The following is a 17,391-nucleotide window of genomic DNA, read 5'->3' as shown; positions in this document are numbered from 1 at the left end:
CATTCCTGGATTATAGTAGTATATCTAATTAGCAATTAATATACTGGAAGTATTTGCAATGTAATTTGTTTTGTTGGTCACGAACACCAGTCTGCAGTCCTTCATTTGTGTCTGGGTGAGTTGACTTTTTTCCCCTCCAAGTGGAATACATGAAATCTATTTCTCTTTTCCTTGCCATTGGGGGAAAAAAACCCAACATGTTGAAGCTTGTACTGAAATTTCAAATCCAAACTGAATGATAAAAAAGCAGATAGAAAGCCATAGGGGCCTCTAATTTTATAGTTAACCCACAAAAATGATGTACCAGCAAGCACTGACCCAATTTTCTTCCATTATTTGTAGTTTAGGAGATGCTTCTTAATGTGTTTTTAGGAGTGCCTTTAATGGTGTAAATAAAAATTTTAAGTGGCCCAAGCTAGAATACTTTCTTGATTTAGAAAAAAATCTTTAAGATATTTCTTTGTTTATCTTAGCAAAAGAGACGCCAAGAAATTGAACAAAAACTTGAAGTGCAGGCAGAGGAAGAAAGAAAGCAAGTTGAAAATGAAAGGCGAGAACTGTTTGAAGAAAGACGTGCTAAACAGACAGAGCTGCGGTTACTGGAGCAAAAAGTTGAGCTTGCCCAGTTGGTGAGTTTTAGTTTTGCCCTTGATCTGTCTCCTGTTTAAACTATTCTTGTGTATCTTAGGGTTATTTTCTTTTATTTCTCAGCAAGAAGAATGGAATGAACATAATGCTAAAATAATTAAATACATAAGAACAAAGACAAAACCCCACTTATTCTACATACCTGGCAGAATGTGTCCTGCTACACAGAAGTTGATGGAAGAGTCACAGAAAAAGATGAATGGTAAGTGGTCTTTGTGATACAAAGGCCCTTGTTCTTGCCTCCCTTTGTTTGCTGTATAAATTTCTTTTAAGTTTGTGCTGAAATACATAAGTTTTGGGACAAACTGTTCTTGCATCATGAATGAACATGACTCTTTCAGTGACTTATTTTTATGTTGGATGTGCTTTGATTCTTTTAAGAGAAGTCAAAAGAGGTGTATGCATGATCACAGAGGTATGTGTTTAAAACAGTCCTTTATATTAACAGATGTATGCCAGTGCAGCAACTTAGGTTTTGAAAAAGCAGATTCTGTGGATTGAAGACATGAGAAAATGCAGGTTTTTACAAAGGATATGAGAAGCATTTTCTTAAGCACAGCACTAGAACTTTATAATAATTTTTTTTTTCCCTTAATGTGTCTTCATTTCTGTTTCACAGGATGACTATGTTTTTCTTTTGGAAAACAGTTTAAAATACTCCGGTTGATGGTAGTCTCACCGTTCTATTTTTTTATTAAACTGAGAATGTATTTGGTGGTGGTTTTTTGGTGATTTTGTTTTGTTTGTTTTGGTGGGTTTTTTTTGTTTTTGGTTTGGTTTTTTTTTTTTTTTTTTTTTGTTAAGGAGCTTCTTCATCGTGTGGGGTTGGGGGATAAGAGAAGCTAGCTCACTTGTCTGAATATTTACATTATTTAAGCTTTCTTAATACCTAACCAGCTTTTTGCTGATTCTTACTGTCTTTTGTTTACCTTAGGAAGTATAACCTTGTTAATATATAAATACCAGGAAATTAAGGTATTATTTTGATATACTGTTGGTTGGATTGATTTTAATATAGTCAAAACCTTTTCTTGTTAGGTTAGATTTAGGGCTTTACTGTTCTGATGCTCAGCTGAGCTGACTATCCCCTTTGCTTTGTTTTCTTAAGGTAACTAGCAGTCTTTTTCATTATGCATGAATGGCTTGCTAATTCAGAATGAGTAAAGATGCAGTACTTACAAGTGAAAACAATCTCATAACTTATTAGCTCATAGTTAAGGGGAAAATAGACTGAAGTGTCTGTGCATTATCTGAAACTACTATTTATTTGCATTTATTCCCTAGCACTCTTTGAAAGCAGGCGAAATGAATTTGCGGAGCAGATTAACAAAATGGAAGCCAGGCCCAGAAGACAATCTGTGAAGGAAAAAGAACAGCAGGAGGTGCAGAATGAAGAAAAGAAGGAAGAACAGAACAAGGAGCAGGAGGAGGGTAAGGCGCCTCAGCAGGTGGAAGAGTTGGAGACAGGTAATCAGCACAATGATGTAGAAATGGAGGAGGTAGGGGAGGAGAAGGGAAAAATAGGTTCAGGGCATAGTGATGCAGAGAAAGAACAGGAAGAGGATGAACAGAAACATGAAATGGAGATTAAAGTAGAAGAGGCTACTGAGGTGAGGGAGAATGACAAGCAACAGGATGGTCAGCATGAAGAGGTCACAGTTGTAAAAGAGGAAAGTGAAAACATTCAGCCAGTGGATAATGAGCAGGATGTGGCTGAAATGAATGATGCAGGTCGTATAGAACCTGTAGAAAATGAAAATGGCAAGGAAGTGGAACCGGAAACAGAGTGTGATGCTCAGCCAGAAAAAGGGTGTAATGTTCCTTCTCCCAAGAAGGAGAAAGGTACCAAACCAGAAATTGAAGCTGAACCTGAAGAAAAACAGGAGAATGCACCTGAAGCTCAGCCAGAACCTGTGGCTGAGCCTCTATCTCAGCCACAGTCTGTGCCACTGTCACAGTCACCTCAGTTGTCTCAGTCCACTCAGGATATAGAGCCCCAGGCAGACAAGGATGAAAATTCTGTGGTGTCTGTAAAGGTGGTTGAGGCACAGACAGAGCAGAATCAGACACCCAGTGTAGAAATTAAGAGTAAGACTAGGAGTAGAAGCAGGGGTAGGGCAGGGAACAAAACTGGTAAGACTCATAGCCATAGTAGCAGTAGCAGTAGCAGCAGTAGTACTTCAAGCAGTACTAGTAGTGGAAGTAGTTCCAGCACTGGCAGCACTAGCAGTCGCAGTACTTCCACCAGCAGCAGCACTACAAGTGGAAGTACTAGCCGGGACAGTAGCAGCAGTAGCTCTAGCAGTAGTGGAAGTAGAAGTCGAAGCCGAGGAAGAGGGCATAACAGAGATAGAAAGCGCAGAAGGAGCACGGACAGGAAGCGAAGGGATGCTTCAGGAGTAGATAGAAGTCACAAGTCTTCAAAAGGTGGGAGTAGAGATACCAAAAGCTCAAAGGATAAAAGTTCAAGATCTGACAGAAAGAGATCTATATCAGAAAGTAGTCGGTCAGGAAAGAGAACTTCACGGAGTGAAAGAGACCGTAAATCAGACAGGAAAGAGAAAAGGCGTTAACAGAAGAGACCAAGCTTCCTTAGCCTAATCTTTGCAGCAGAAGATTATTTGAGTGAAAGGATTCCTTGTAAGGAGGAGGAGAAGGCTGCCTTAAGAATTGCATGCTGTAAAAAATCTTTTGGAAAACAAATGCAGACTGTTTACCAGGCATTCTTGTACTTTTTACATAATTTTGTAAAAGGTTACTTACCAAAACGTTGTGAAGTTCCTGAAAATGTAAAAATAAAGGATTAACACTCCTTTGCATCTTTTTTAAAATATCCTGTACTCATTAAGATCCTCTGTATATTTTAGTAGGCAAATCTTTAAGTAGGTGTGATCACTTCTGTATCATACACTTTTTTATTTGGTAGAAATAAATGTGCATTTTAAATAAATTGAGATGTCCTGTTGACAATTAAATTCCCCTTTTAGATCATATGTAGGAAGGCAATATTGCAGGAAATGTAAAATTTTGCTTTTCCCTTCTATTCCTTGTAAGAATGGGCATCTTAAGACCCAGTAAAGGGGGTAATCTCTGTAGGGCTGGGTAGGAAGGGAAAGTAATTGATTTGGATCTATACTTTTTGTTTTCTTCTTGTAATCACAAGCTCTTACTCGATTGTCTTTCAGTTTTATAAAGCTTTTTCCTATCCATAGGCAAGCAGTGATTAGATGAGAATGTTAACGCTGCCAAGATAGTGCAAGTCAGTCTGGAATACCATTCTTATCTGCCTTCTGCAGGTGCTTTGGTAGTATGTACATCTATGTTCTGGAGACAGTTAATCTGTTTAATGATGTTCCTTGCTTTGATGGCCAGTGGACGAAAGACTTCAGCTTGCTTCTCAACCAGGATTCTCTTTATTTTAGCTGCAGACTAATATTTGATCCTTTCATACCACTAGGAATAATTACATTGCAGTGTTGAAGTTACCCAGGACTACCTAATACTAATGTTATGTGCGTGCAAGAATGCTTTCTGAATGTGTTTAATACGACTTAAAGTGGTATGGTGTTATCCATGAAGGTGAATACTGTTTTTATATAATTTTGTATGGAAGACAATAACATGTTGCTGTTCTGTACATGTGCAAATAAATGTGGCTTTGTAGACTACTCTCGATGCCTGTGATGTTTTCTGTAGCACAGGTGTATTTCCTTAGTCTTTCTACAATCAAAGTGTGAATCATAGTTGCAGGCGACTGTACCTTAGGAGCTCTGTATTCAAAATTGATTTAATAGGCTTCAATTAATGCCTATTAACTGAATATGAAACACTGCTATAATCCATGTTGTCTTGGCAGGAAGGAGAATTCTCATATCGCAGACCAGAGTCTGCGATACAAGAAGTCCTAGAAAGATTTTGGAATGGAAATGAAATTTAAGCTTCTTTTAGTGTAAGAAAAGCCGTATATGCCCCTTTTTCTGCACTATGGAGCAGACTTCTGTGAAGTTCTGCTTCAGGACTGTGTAAGTTGTTGGATTTTTCGTCTGAACTCAGAGCAGTGACAGACTTGTGTTACGCAGTGCTGAGCTTTCTGGCTTCAACAAATGTGTCTAGTAAGGGATAAAGCATTCTTTCAGCACAAATAGAAACAATGAGAAAGCTCTTCAGGCTTTCCCCTTTTCAACAAGTTTAATACCTTATTCTGATTCTTCAGTCCATTTGTCACTTCAGTATTTTATCTGCCTCTGCTCCTCTACAACTGAGAATCATTTTTAGTTCCTGGTAGTAGTCTCCAACCATATTTCCTTCAGAGGAATGTGTTTTAATGCGCCACCTCTTTCAAAGGACAAGCACAAATTTAATGCGTTATTGAAGACTTTAAACAGCAGTTTAGCACAGGGAACAAACTTTTATACTAAGTAGCTGAGTAAATGTTACTGGCTTGCATGTTTCAACTAACTTCATGTTTCAAATTGCCTTTGGAAGCCTCCCTTTCTCCCCTAATATTGGGTATTTTTAAGGTTTCTTATTTTGAGCTTAGTTGAGTGATTCACTGCTGTAGTGTATTTACTGTACAGGTTTTAATTATTGATACTGCAGTCATGCAGGTTGCTAGTCAGAAGCCACAGCTTCAGAAGTACGAATTAACAGGGTTCATAACAATAATGTGGTGGTTCCTGGTAGTGGAACTAGGGATTGGGTTGGTTATGTTGTTTTAGGGTATATTGCAGGCAGGAATGTATTTTTGGCAAGGTGAAAATACAGGAGCTTTGTTGCTGAGTACAAGGCTGGTGATATATTTGGTAGTTTAATGTTTGTTAGAAGAAACTGCTGTGCTTAAACTGTTACAAGCTGAAACATGTTGCCATAAGGGTACATCTCTTCAAATTCCTGCTTCTTTGAGGTGGTATGTGTGCTTAGAACAGCTTCCTTGTATGTATTCAAAGGGAATCTGAACGTATTTTTTCTGTAGAAAGTAGGTATTGGTGAACTAAACACCCCCCTGCAGGAAAATTAATTTTCATACCCAGTAAACTTGCAAATAAATTTCTAGAGCATCTTTTGTTTAGCAGGACAGTACTGGTCTTGTGGTTAGGTCCCAGTTGTAATTTTGAGATGCAGCTTCAGTTGCTGATTTTGTAGCCATTACTGTGGCACAACAGTAACCTATTTATTTTATCTGTGTCTGAGATCTTTAAAATGAGTTTTCTTGCTCAAAGATGTGTTTCTCTGAGACTGCATGTATTTACAATGGGATCCCATGATGCGGCAGTGGGGTATGAGTAATAGACAGATATCTGCGTTTTGGAGGATAAAATTTTGCTCTTTGATATTTCTTCCTCTGCCCCATCCCGGTTTTGTAGTGAACCTGTATGTTGCCATAAACCCTGTTCAGGCAGTTTGGTGACAGTGTTCTATTGCATGGCAAAACGTGAGGCCTTCAAAGCTCGGAAACGTATTATCAAGATTCAAAGTAATGTAAGTCATGAATACCATGATTTGTTAGAAATGCACTGTGAGTTGTCATGCTTGTAACTGTTTTTGTAACAAAGAAACAATAATGGCTGTTTCTGCCATTTGTCATCCTGGCTGAAAGAGTTGATTTACATCTGAATGATGAATGACTGTTACCTGTTTAGATTTGTCTAACTGGAAAAGTGAATTAGTGTTCCTTTTCTTTTCTTTGACTTATTTTTTGAAAGATAAGTGTTTAAAAAAATCAAAATCTTTTTGGCATGACATTTTATTCAGTGTAATATTTGATCTATATTTTCATTCAAACCTCCTGAGTCAAGACAAGTACATTTTTGGAGTGCTTTTGCCATGGACCATCTTCTATGTATTAATGCAATATTTGACACAGTGAAACCCTACGTTCTGTATGGAGCCTTCTGGTGCTATCATAAGAATATAAACAAAGGTGTATGTACTGTTGTTATTATAAAATAGATGTTGACTTTAATGTACTTAGAACTTTTACCAACTTATGATTTGCTTTTGCATCTTTATTGTTAATGCAGATACTGAGTAGTGTAGGAAATGCAACATCTCTTCTGCTTATACAAAGCAATGTCTTAAAAGAGCCATTCAGTGTGCCACACTATTCAGTTTATCTAAATTAACACCATTAACTCTTGAGTTGATCCTTCTGTGAATTTTAATATAAGGGATCTCTGCACTTCTACCTTGGTAGTTAATAAGATGTCATTGCAAATAAAAAGTTAATAGTTTCATCCTAATGAAAGCTGTTGGAAATAGACCTTACTTTCCCATTAGCATTGTTTATCTTCATGTGTGTAATAGTACTTAACATTTGTTACTTCATTTTTGCAGAACAGAAGTTAACTGAAATCTATCTGCTATAAAGCTTTCAACTTTGTCCTTTGGAATCCAGTTATGATAAACTCCCTGAATCTTTATCTTTGATTGTAGTTCAAAGGTGATTAGAAGTTCTGCTTGTATAACACCTGCAATTATAGGATTTACACCCAGAAGAAAAGAGTATTTTATATGAATGATTTCTTATTGAAGTTTACTAGTGGAACAACTAATACAGAACAAGGATCAGAGCAGTGCTCATTAGCCTTTTAACAGCTTCAAACCTAGAAGAACGATTTGAGACTAAGCTATTTGAAAACAGCAGATGTAGATTAAACTGAGTAGCTAAGATGGGCAGCAACATTTTATTTCCATGTAAAGCCTTGAGAATTAGTTTGGGTATCAAGATGAAACTGAAGTCAGAGCCGTTTTCTGAGCTTTTTTGACAAACACAATAATAATGTGCAGATCCCAAGGTGTAGGTCTCATAGTTTGTTCTCCCACACAAACTAGGCCCATTATTGGGTTTCATCCCATCTTCCATGGTTGGTGTGCAACATTATGAAAGACTCTTCAGAGCAGTTGTTAATGTTGGTTGGATAAAAGTGTTATCCTCTTTTTTTTTTTTTTTGTACAACATGTTTTCTATTTTTATATATATATATATAGTCCCCCCAATATATGTTTCTGGTATATTCCTTCTCACCAATCTGTCCTAATCTGTAGAGGTTTGGAAATGAAAAAAACCCAAACCCAACCGCCTGCTTTTCCGCTCACCGTTTCTTTGCATTTGTCATGTTTTACCTGCTTGGTACTCTGTTTCTCCCCTTACACCTCCTACAGATAAACCTAGAAGACCCCAGGGAAGGTCCCAAATCACTGACCTCCTAAACCACACAATATGAAGGGCAATGTTGATGCTGGGGATGGGGCTGCATTGGAGCTAGTTGAGTGGAGCAAGTGGGGGTTGCTGATCTCTAGTGTATTTTCCCGGGTGCACAGGACAGCTCTCAGGTGGATTAGCTAACAGCAGAGGCAGCTGGTGTGCTAGGTTATAGGATAGGCCTGTCTCACTACCAGGTCACATGGTGAAGGAAGGGGCCAAAGTGTTAGATTGCAACTGGAGAACGTCATCTACTGTGATGTTGTTTGCAGGTTAACGTGATCCTGGTGCACTTTGCACCCTTTCTCCCAGCCACCAGTAGATGACCAGTTTGGTGGTTCAGTAGATCAGACATAAGCAGAAGCATCTGGCAGGTTTGGGTTGTGGAGCAACTCTGTGGAAGGAGGGGGAACTATGCTGCAAGTAGGACACAGCTCAGGGTCATGGACAGAGAAAGCAGAGCAAATTCTGTGCAAGTCACACTTGGGACTGAAGGAAGGGCAGGAAGCATATGACTGCAAATACTATCAGATTGGGAAGGAATGCAGATTCTTGGGGTGCTATCAAGAAAGGAGAGAGGAGAGGCCGCCACATGGAGGAGAGTGGGAAGGGTGAAGCCCCTTTTGTAGGTAAATTAGAGATACTGTGTTTAGGTCACCAAGGAAGCATAGGACAACAATGCAAAGCCTTTGAAGCAAAGCTTACTTGTAACACAAACCTCTCTGCAAGATTGCATTTATAGCACAATTTCATACCTAATATTGTGTATAATTCCCTACATAATCACTATTTTAAAGCATAACCTGTATTTGAGAAAACATTATTTATAATGTTTTATCCATATTGGATAATAGGTTGCTAAGAAAAAGAGGGTTTTCCTTAAAAACCAGGACATATCATCTGCTTAGCTTTGGTATATTGCTCTGTGATGCTACTTGATGTAGAGACAGCATATGGATTTTCTAGTTGTCTTAAGAGGCTGAAAACTGCCTTTAAAAGACTCTGGAGTTCAGAAAACATTCCCCATGCTAAAGGATTGTACTCCGTATCTAGTGTGTGAGAAAACTCCAACAGAATATGTGGAAAAAAAATCTGTTTAAATTCCCAGTGACCACCTGTTATCTAAAACATATCACTGCATGCAAAATACAGTTTATTAAACAAAAAAGTTAGAAAATTGTGAGTAGCTATAGTAGCAACCATGCAACTCAATATAAGCAGGAAATTGACAGTCCATCTTAAAATCAGATGAGAGATGTGTTTTTAAAATGCATTCATAATCCAGAAAAAATCCTAATAAAGCTCTTGGTGGGCTTCCGCTAACACAATCTTCCACGAACTCAGTACAAATTAAGCTGTCTGATACACTAAATTTTGATGTGACCAGAACTGGTTTCTGTATATTCAAAACATCAATCTAGCTATCAGAACATAGTTAATTATTAAACGTATGTGTATTATCAGGACACCTGACTTCACTGAGCAGGTTAGCATAGTGTACTTCTATTTAAACAGATGATAGAAGGAAAACAGGTTTATAAATTTTTTTGCAGTGTTTTGTTAGGCTAAGAAAAATAATGTAGAATATTCTTACTATCTGCACACTGGTACAGTTTTGACAGTTTCACTGCATTCCAGATTTAATCTAAAATGTCAAGGATCTTGGATCGGAGAATTTTGCTGTTAGTAATTTCATTTTCAGGAAGTCTGCAGAGTACAACAGTACTTTCAGAATGGAAGAAGTGTGGTGATCAGGAATGCGAGAGTAAGTAAAAAAAGTTCGTTGTTTTTAAAAGGAGCCTATAGTGTATGTGCAGTTACTACAAACCATAATGTTGAAATTAGCAATGAAACAGGCTGAAAATCAGTAGCCATAGAAAATGTTTGTTGTCAGTATACTAAGTTTATAAGTAATAGGCTTAAACTTTTCAAATAAAACCAGAAAAAAATACTTAACGGATTGCATTGTGTAAGTACATAAGGATCAAAGTTCAGTAAAAATACTCTTGAATAGCTAGTTTTTCTCAGGTTTCCTCAAAACAGGCAGTACAAAGCAGCTTTAAAGTATTTTAAACTCATTCTTTACGGGTACAAGATAAATGAAAAAAAAAAAAAAAAAAGTAGGCTCTAAGCTAAGAGAGAAGACTGTATGTATGCCTTGGGTTTAGAGTACATTCAAAGCCCATTCCGCAAAACTCTGGTTTTTTCTACTGTAAGCAGAGTGACTGGTTTTACAAAAGACCCTGACAATGTATCTTCTTTACTTATTTTGTCTTCTTCAACATGAATTAAGAGTAGCTATGCAGTTCCTGACGAGTGACAGCTCCGTGGAAGGTGGAGCCACTGAATCACAAGTGGGCAGCGATAAACAGTGCCCCATTTATTATCCATTGATTACCATTAAGAAACCTGTGGTAACCATATGTAGTCAAAATTGTTTCTAAATTGTCTCCATCAGTTTGGCAGTCTTAACTGTAACTTTTTCCATGTGGACAGCTTATCCTGAAGTGGAAGAGACCTTAGATTTCCTCTGCTGATGGATATTTATTTTCAGCCATACTGACTTCAGTGGGTTCTGGATGCTCAGAGAAGTCTTTGTAGAACACCAAGTGAAATGGGCTCCAAACTGACCAGAGCACATGAGTAGTGGAAACTTTGTTTTGATGTGTTTACAGTTTATAATGCTTAAACTTACCTATTTTCTTTATAAGACAAATTCATTCAATATAGAGGACAAAATCCCTGGAATAAATACCAGCTGTAACTTAGAATTTCTAAAATACATAAACATGCCTGGGAAATGTATTTTTTTAGCTGTTTAGATCTGGCTTTAGTAGTTGAACTTGCTAATTCTCCACATGTGTTTTGGCTTTGAAAGCTTTGCTGAATAAGGATGGGAAAATGCCCATATAGGACAAGTGCTTTTCTTCCTGATGTTGTAGTAAATAGGAAAGACAGGACAGGCCTTTTTGCTTGATGATATAAATGCATTAGTCTCAACAAAGCACACTGATGTATTAACAAACATTTTAATGTATTTATATGTATCAAACTTCTTCAGTAACCTGTTTAATTTAATGGCTGCTATACTTGCTTCATTCTTCCTATGTACTTTTCCAGTGGCAATGAGCAGAGTTCACGCCACTACAGACTACTCAGGGCCTGACTGCCGGTACCTTAACTTTGAAACAGGGGAAGAGATCATGGTATACTCCAAACTCTCAAGGAAAAATGAAAACTTGTGGACAGGAAGTGTAAGTACTTCAATCTGAAAGACTTTCCCCATCAATAATTTAGCTAATATAATGACAGCGTAACAACTGCGGTCTGCTTGCTTCTAGGAATCTTCCATCTCTTTTATAATATTAACCATCAGTTAATATTATAGTCAGTACAGTATTTGGGAGATGGGTCAGTGTTGTTATCTTTATATAGAAGGGGAAGATCAAATCTTGGCAAAGGTCACTCATGGAGAAACAAAGTCAGGATCAGAATCCAAGTTTTCTGTCTCCTTCCTTTGATCATTTGGCTATAACGATTTCATCTGGTTCCCTTAAAAACATTCAGGTCTACCAGGTCAGATGCCTACCTACAGGTGTGAGCAAGGTTTTTCAGTCACTTAGCAATCCAATACTGGGACCTGACTTCACAGTTCAGTGCTCAAGGAAAGTTCTCAGGAAAGTTATCATGCATACGTAATGATTTGGAACAATTGCCAATGTACAAACAATGTACAATGTACAACAGCCATGCAGTTATGCTACAGCTAAGAAGGAATAGATGCATTGATCCAAATCCAACTGCTAGTAAAACTGTCACTCCTTCAAATCCAGAAGATATTGGTAAACGTTTTTTCTTTGTAAATGATCTGTCACGTATATTGTGTATGAAATTCTGTCTTCCTTTTTTTCATCTGAGAGTATCTTTGCAGGTACCTCACTATTCCTTGCTTTCCAAGTTGTATTCCTCTATTTAAAGGCTGTGTGCAATGGTTTGATGTAAAGCTAGTGGTTGTCTTTTTGGTAGGACTGACTTTTATTTGATTCTTCTGTGCATTATCGTGAACTTTCTGTAGTGTTGCTGTCTTCTTGGCATTTTCTCTTCAGCTGCAGCTGGCCTCGCACCTGAATTTCATATCCTACTTTTCTCGTAACTTGTTATGGGTCATTACTTGCTAAGGCACAATTTTTCTCCCCCTTCAGTCAATGGGGAATTTGTAGCCAATTTTAGTAGAAGCTGGCTGAGCCCATCTGTGCTCACAATACTGTCTTCACGTGAAGCAGTGTTAAGGCTACTGGTTTGGTTCTGGCAAACACGTGTTCGTTAATATAATACAGAAACTAATATTATGGATTAATATACTTCCCTTTGCTGTCTGAAATGGCAAATGGAACACTTCTGTGAAGGAAAAATAAAATAGTCTTTTGACCAAACAAAATTAAAGGGGATAGGGAGCAGCCCTATAAACTTAGTGTCTATTCATACTTTTCTAGCATGAATGCAAGCAGCTACCATACTTATCACTGAAGTTCAAATGTTCTCATTTCTTTTATATTTTTTTACAGAAAGGAAAGGATTTTGGGTATTTCCCAAAAGATGCTGTGAAGGTTGAGGAAGTTTTTATTGCAGAAGAAGTGGAAGTGCTCACTAAGGTAAACCAATATCATCAGATTTTCCAATGTAGTTCACAGCAATTGAAAATCTAATCTCCAGGTAGAAATTAAAGTGTCAATGTGTATTTTATTTCAGATAATTCAAAACATGTTTTTTCATTATTGCTCCATTTGCATGTTTATTGTCCTCTGAAGTAATTTTTACCTAATATATAGAACTACTAGGAATAATGTGATTACTTACAGGTCTTTGTGTAAAGTTATATGCATGTATAACTACACAGAAACGAGAAGAATAAAGATATTGCTGTGCTACACAGCTGTAGAAAATTACACATGAAAACATTTTAAAAGTTGGTATTGTTCTTTTAGGAAACTGATTTCCTTTGTCTTCATGGAGATAAGTATGCTTATGAAAACGAAAACAGTGCATTACATGATCACAACAAAGAAAGAGAATATCCATCATCTGATGCAGAATCAAAGTGGCATGAAAATGAACTCTTAAAATATACAAGAGAATCTATGCAAAAGGAAGAAACAGTTGAATCAGTTTCTGAAAATGATTCCAAGGAATCTCACACTCAGGAGGAGTCTGCAAGCAAAGAGTTCTTTAGAAAAAATGAGAACAGCAGACATGATACTGAAGAGCCACAAATGCAAAAGAGTTTTCCAGTAGAACCCATTCCAACTCAGTCCAGTTGGATTACAGGATGGTTCACCACAGGAAATACATATGATGGAGAGTCCTTAAAAGCCACTACAGAACCTTCAGGAGAAAATACGTACCGAAGCAGAAAAATAATGGTAACTGCCGAAAATGATTTAGAGGAGCCAAATGATAAAGAGGAGCAAGAATCCCCAGCATCTGCTTGGTTTCAAGGTGGACTGACAGACTTCCTGTATTTTGGTGAAGAGAATGTAGATGTTGGTTTGGCATCCAAAAAAAAGGATCTACAATTCCATGATGTTTCTGGTATGCCTGAACTTTCCAGTAATGAACAGGAAACAGCAGTCACAGAGTTACTGACAGAAGAAGAAAAGAGTGAAAGCCGAGAATCTGGATCAAATTGGTTTAATTTGGATTTAATTCATGTTCTTAATTTTGTCCATGCTGAGAAAGATGCAATTGCTGTGCAAGACGAGCAAAGCAGAGAAACAGAGGATGAAGCAAATAAGAATGAAGTGCAGACTTTAGACCAGAAAGAATCACACATGGACAAAAGATCTAAGGAGACAGTCAAAGCAGTGACGGGTGAAGATGATGAAGAGAACTACACACAAGAAATAATAGATTCAAACATGTCAAATCCTGGGGAGATACCAGCAAATGTGCATACTCTTAATGCCACTAAAAGCACAGAATCATCTTTTGATACACCAACAGGTGTCAAAGAGGAGCCAATTGAACCTTATGGTTCAGAACAAGACTTGGTATCAGAAAGCCAACTGCTGAAAAACACTGAAGCTAAAAAGAGAAATCAGGAGTCAGAAAGCAAATATGGACAGTCAGGTTGGTATACAAATATCTGAAATGGCTTTGTTAATTGTAACATGATATATATATATATATAAAATACATGATAATCAGTAGGCACATGAATTAATTGCATAAAATCAGATTTCTTCTCCTAGCCCACCTCAGAATTGTGATCCCACAGACACAAAAAATACAGAAGAGAAGCCTCGCATAGCTGAAGAACAGAGCCATTTCTTCTCTTTCAGTCATTTTGCAGACATACAGAAGTTCAACAGCCAAAGAGAAACAAGTGCAGAATTTGCTAGATGATGTGTTTTTCAGTGAAGAAACCCTTCAAACTGAAAATTATGGTAACATATCACAAGGAAATAGTAACAGAGCAATGAAAGTATAAGTAAGTCAGAGAGTTAGGAGCTGTCTGAAGATACGGGTGCAATCCAAGAAAGCAATCTGTTTTCCTCACTAGCTGTGCAAAATAATGAACACAGTAATGAAAAAGCAAAACATTTTGTCAAATTAGTTTAGCAATCGTGATGCTTCACAAATGTTATCTGTTTGTTGTGTTTTAACCCCAGCTGGTAACTAAGCTGCTAACACAGCTGCTCGCTTGCTCGCTCCCCTCCACCCACCTGTGGGATGGGCAGAAGAATCAGAAAAAGGCAAATCCTGTGTGTTGAGATAAAAACAGTTTAATAATTGAAATAAAGATAATATGATGATGAAAAGGGAGATAACAGGGAAGAAGGAAAAACCCCAATAAACCCAAGTGATGCACAGTACAGTTGCTCACCACCCACTGACCAATGTCCAGCCCATCCCCGAGCAGCAATTGGTGGTTCCTGGCCAACTTTCCCCTGTTTCTATACTGAACACTACTTTCTGTGGTTTAGAATATTCCTTTGGCTACTTTGGGTCATGCTCCCTCCTGCCTTGTCGTGCCTCTCCTCACTGGCAGGCCATGGGAAACTGAAAAGTCCTTGACTTTGAGTTAGCACTGCTTAGCAACAACTAAAACATCAGCATGTTATCAGTATTATTCTCAGACTAAAGCCAAAACACAGCACTGCACCACCTAAGAAAAATAACTCTATCCCAGCAGAAATCAGGACACTGTTGGAACAGTAGTACAACCTGAAGTATCTCAGAGACAGTATGTACCCTTGTTTAGATTCCAGTGCTGAAGAAAATGTTTCTAAGAGTAGTGAAAGTCAGGAAAATACCAATATAAAAGGTTATTGTAACAACCCTGTCTCCAAAGAGTCCCTACATTTACTTTCAAAATTAAATTTTGAAAATAGAGTGAAAACTGGAACTCATCTGCAGGGAACATAAAAAATGAAACTTTTTAAAGAAAAACCCCAAATCCCTGAACACAAGTATTCAAGAATCTGTAAATTCAGAAAGCAAATTACAAAGTTACAGAGAAATACCAAGAACTGCAGATAATCATTTGTGCATCAAGAAGACCTAGTGAACCAAGTCTTACTCTGGAAACATCTAAGCATGGCAAAGCAGTTGAATGCTGTTTAAATGCCAGTTACGCTTTCTGTCTTTTGACTATTGGACTATTTGTGGCATCTTTGGCCAGTACTGTCATGAAACACAGAATTTTTTGTTACGGAAAACTTGTTACCAAATGAATCAATTTGTAAGTGGTTGGGGTTTTTTTTTTGGTTTTTTTTTTTTGTTTGTTTGGTTTTGGTTTTTTGGTTTTTTTTAAAGCAGTATTTTATTGGCTTCAGGAAATTTACTCCAAATCACTGAAACTGAGGCACTGAGGTGCCTTCAGTGATACTTCCCCATGAATATGCCTGTGGTTTCTTGTACTTCGCAGTGAAGTTTGTTATCTTGTGGGAAGTTGTTAATCTTTAATCCAACATGGCATTTTTAATTGTTGTTTTTGTAAAGGTTTTCCCAGTTGTATTTGGGACAATGTAAGAAAGAGATCTACTAATCCTGAACAGGGAATCTATAGGTTAATTATCAAAACTAAGCAGATGTTTTCTTGAACAAGTTTTGCTTTTAAGCTTTAGCTTTATCTTCCAAACTCTGCTGAGACCACTATTTGAATAAGTATTTCTTAAATCGTAAATCTGTAGCATATTTTTACTCTCATGTAGCACTCTAGTGCTTGCCTTTGAGGAAAATACAAGTAAAAAATTAAAATCTTGGTAGAGGTTAATATCTTACAAAAGTGTCTGTGCCTAAATTGAATCCTCTGAAAATAAGCCTGATTTCCCTTCACAACTATTTGCAGGAGTAGGCAGTAGAAGAAAGCTACTAGAAGAAACACCAGAGAAGGAATATGAAATGATTGCAGCTGTAGACAGTGAAGGCAACAGTGACCAATATTCAAAACCAATAGTGATTCCTTCAGAAAATTCTGAAGAAAAAATGGACAGTTTAGTAGTTGACTCTCCATTTGATGTTGAAAAGTCCTTCTCAGATGCCATCCAGAACTACGTTCCAAGTAATGGTAAGCATTAAGTTTCTTAATTGTAAGAAAAATAAAACTGCAATATTAAAAAGAAAAAAAAAGTTGTAATTATATTGCCAATTGTAATGTAAAATCTTTTTTTTTTCCTCCTTTTTTTTTTTTACATATGAACAAACCAGGAGGCTGGATGTATCAGGCGCTTCTGTGCTTGAATGATCTTGAGATCATGGAATCAATCAAATCTGTATTTTCAGCAGTAATGAGTGCTATCAAAAAGGTAAGAATTCTTTATGTGATGGTGTTGACATTAATGCAACATTAAGCCAGTTATTCGTTATGTTCTGCAATGAAACTCCTAAAAAAAAAGAAAAAAGAAAAAAGAAAAAAGAAAAAAGAGCCTTTTAAATAAACCCTTTGCAGTCCCCTTGCTTCTAGGGGGGAGGCTAAATGAGATAGAACAAGAAAATTTCAGGTTAGCTGCTATTCATCTGCCTCTGTCATTGGAACTGCAGAATCTGATGACCTTAGTGAGTTGGGTTGTTTCATATAACAGCCAAGGAACACCTTGGTGGTCAACATACCACCTTTTTTGTTGTTAATTGTTTCTGTTTTAATGAAAGTCAGAGCTACCTCTAGCTCCCATGACTACTGATTAGATTTACTCGGACTTAGGAAATCTGGGTTAGGATGAGTAAAATAACTAAAATACTTCCATTGTCTTTAAAAATTTCAAAGTGTTCATTCCCAAATATCCCCGTAATTCAAACCTGCATAAAAAACACTTTTGTAAGGAAATATATAAAATACAAAATGGGATTATGAGTGCTACAGGGATGTTTTAAATATCAAAATGTAAAGACAGAGTGAAGGTGAACCTTACTGGACATAACTGCACAAGAAATAGTGTAAGAGGCATGTGAGGAAAGGTAGACAGTGTTACACTGCCACCTCTAAAAATAAGAGTAATAGCAGGTAAAGTGGTATATGGCAAACAATTAATTTTGGTACTTTG

At 37.2% G+C, this 17,391-nt stretch overlaps 2 protein-coding genes across 2 annotated transcripts in view; both read left to right on the top strand.

The window, feature by feature from the left end:
- The window catches only part of PNN (pinin, desmosome associated protein), a gene marked incomplete at its 5' end in the record, with an annotated part of 9,251 nt that extends 5,791 nt beyond the window's left edge, over nt 1-3,460 (top strand). Inside the window, 3 exons of the mRNA XM_010018884.1 lie at nt 474-629; nt 712-850; nt 1,933-3,460. Of these exons, the coding sequence (XP_010017186.1) occupies nt 474-629; nt 712-850; nt 1,933-3,221 (1,584 nt within the window). The remainder of the gene's footprint in view (nt 1-473; nt 630-711; nt 851-1,932) is intronic.
- A 6,039-nt stretch (nt 3,461-9,499) lies between these two features.
- Nucleotides 9,500-16,418, top strand: MIA2 (melanoma inhibitory activity 2; the record flags this gene model as incomplete). The annotated part of the gene is made up of 5 exons (XM_010018883.1): nt 9,500-9,614; nt 10,970-11,103; nt 12,415-12,501; nt 12,835-13,975; nt 16,200-16,418. Coding segments are annotated over exons 1-5 (1,696 nt in total), but the record flags the coding sequence as incomplete, so codon positions are not given.
- Nucleotides 16,419-17,391: the final 973 nt, after the last annotated feature.

The sequence above is a fragment of the Nestor notabilis genome, unplaced genomic scaffold (assembly GCF_000696875.1).
Source record: "Nestor notabilis isolate BGI_N333 unplaced genomic scaffold, ASM69687v1 scaffold2607, whole genome shotgun sequence".
NCBI lineage: Eukaryota > Metazoa > Chordata > Aves > Psittaciformes > Psittacidae > Nestor > Nestor notabilis.
The sequence above is the reverse complement of the archived record's forward strand: the minus strand, read 5'-3'. Positions and strand labels throughout refer to the sequence as shown.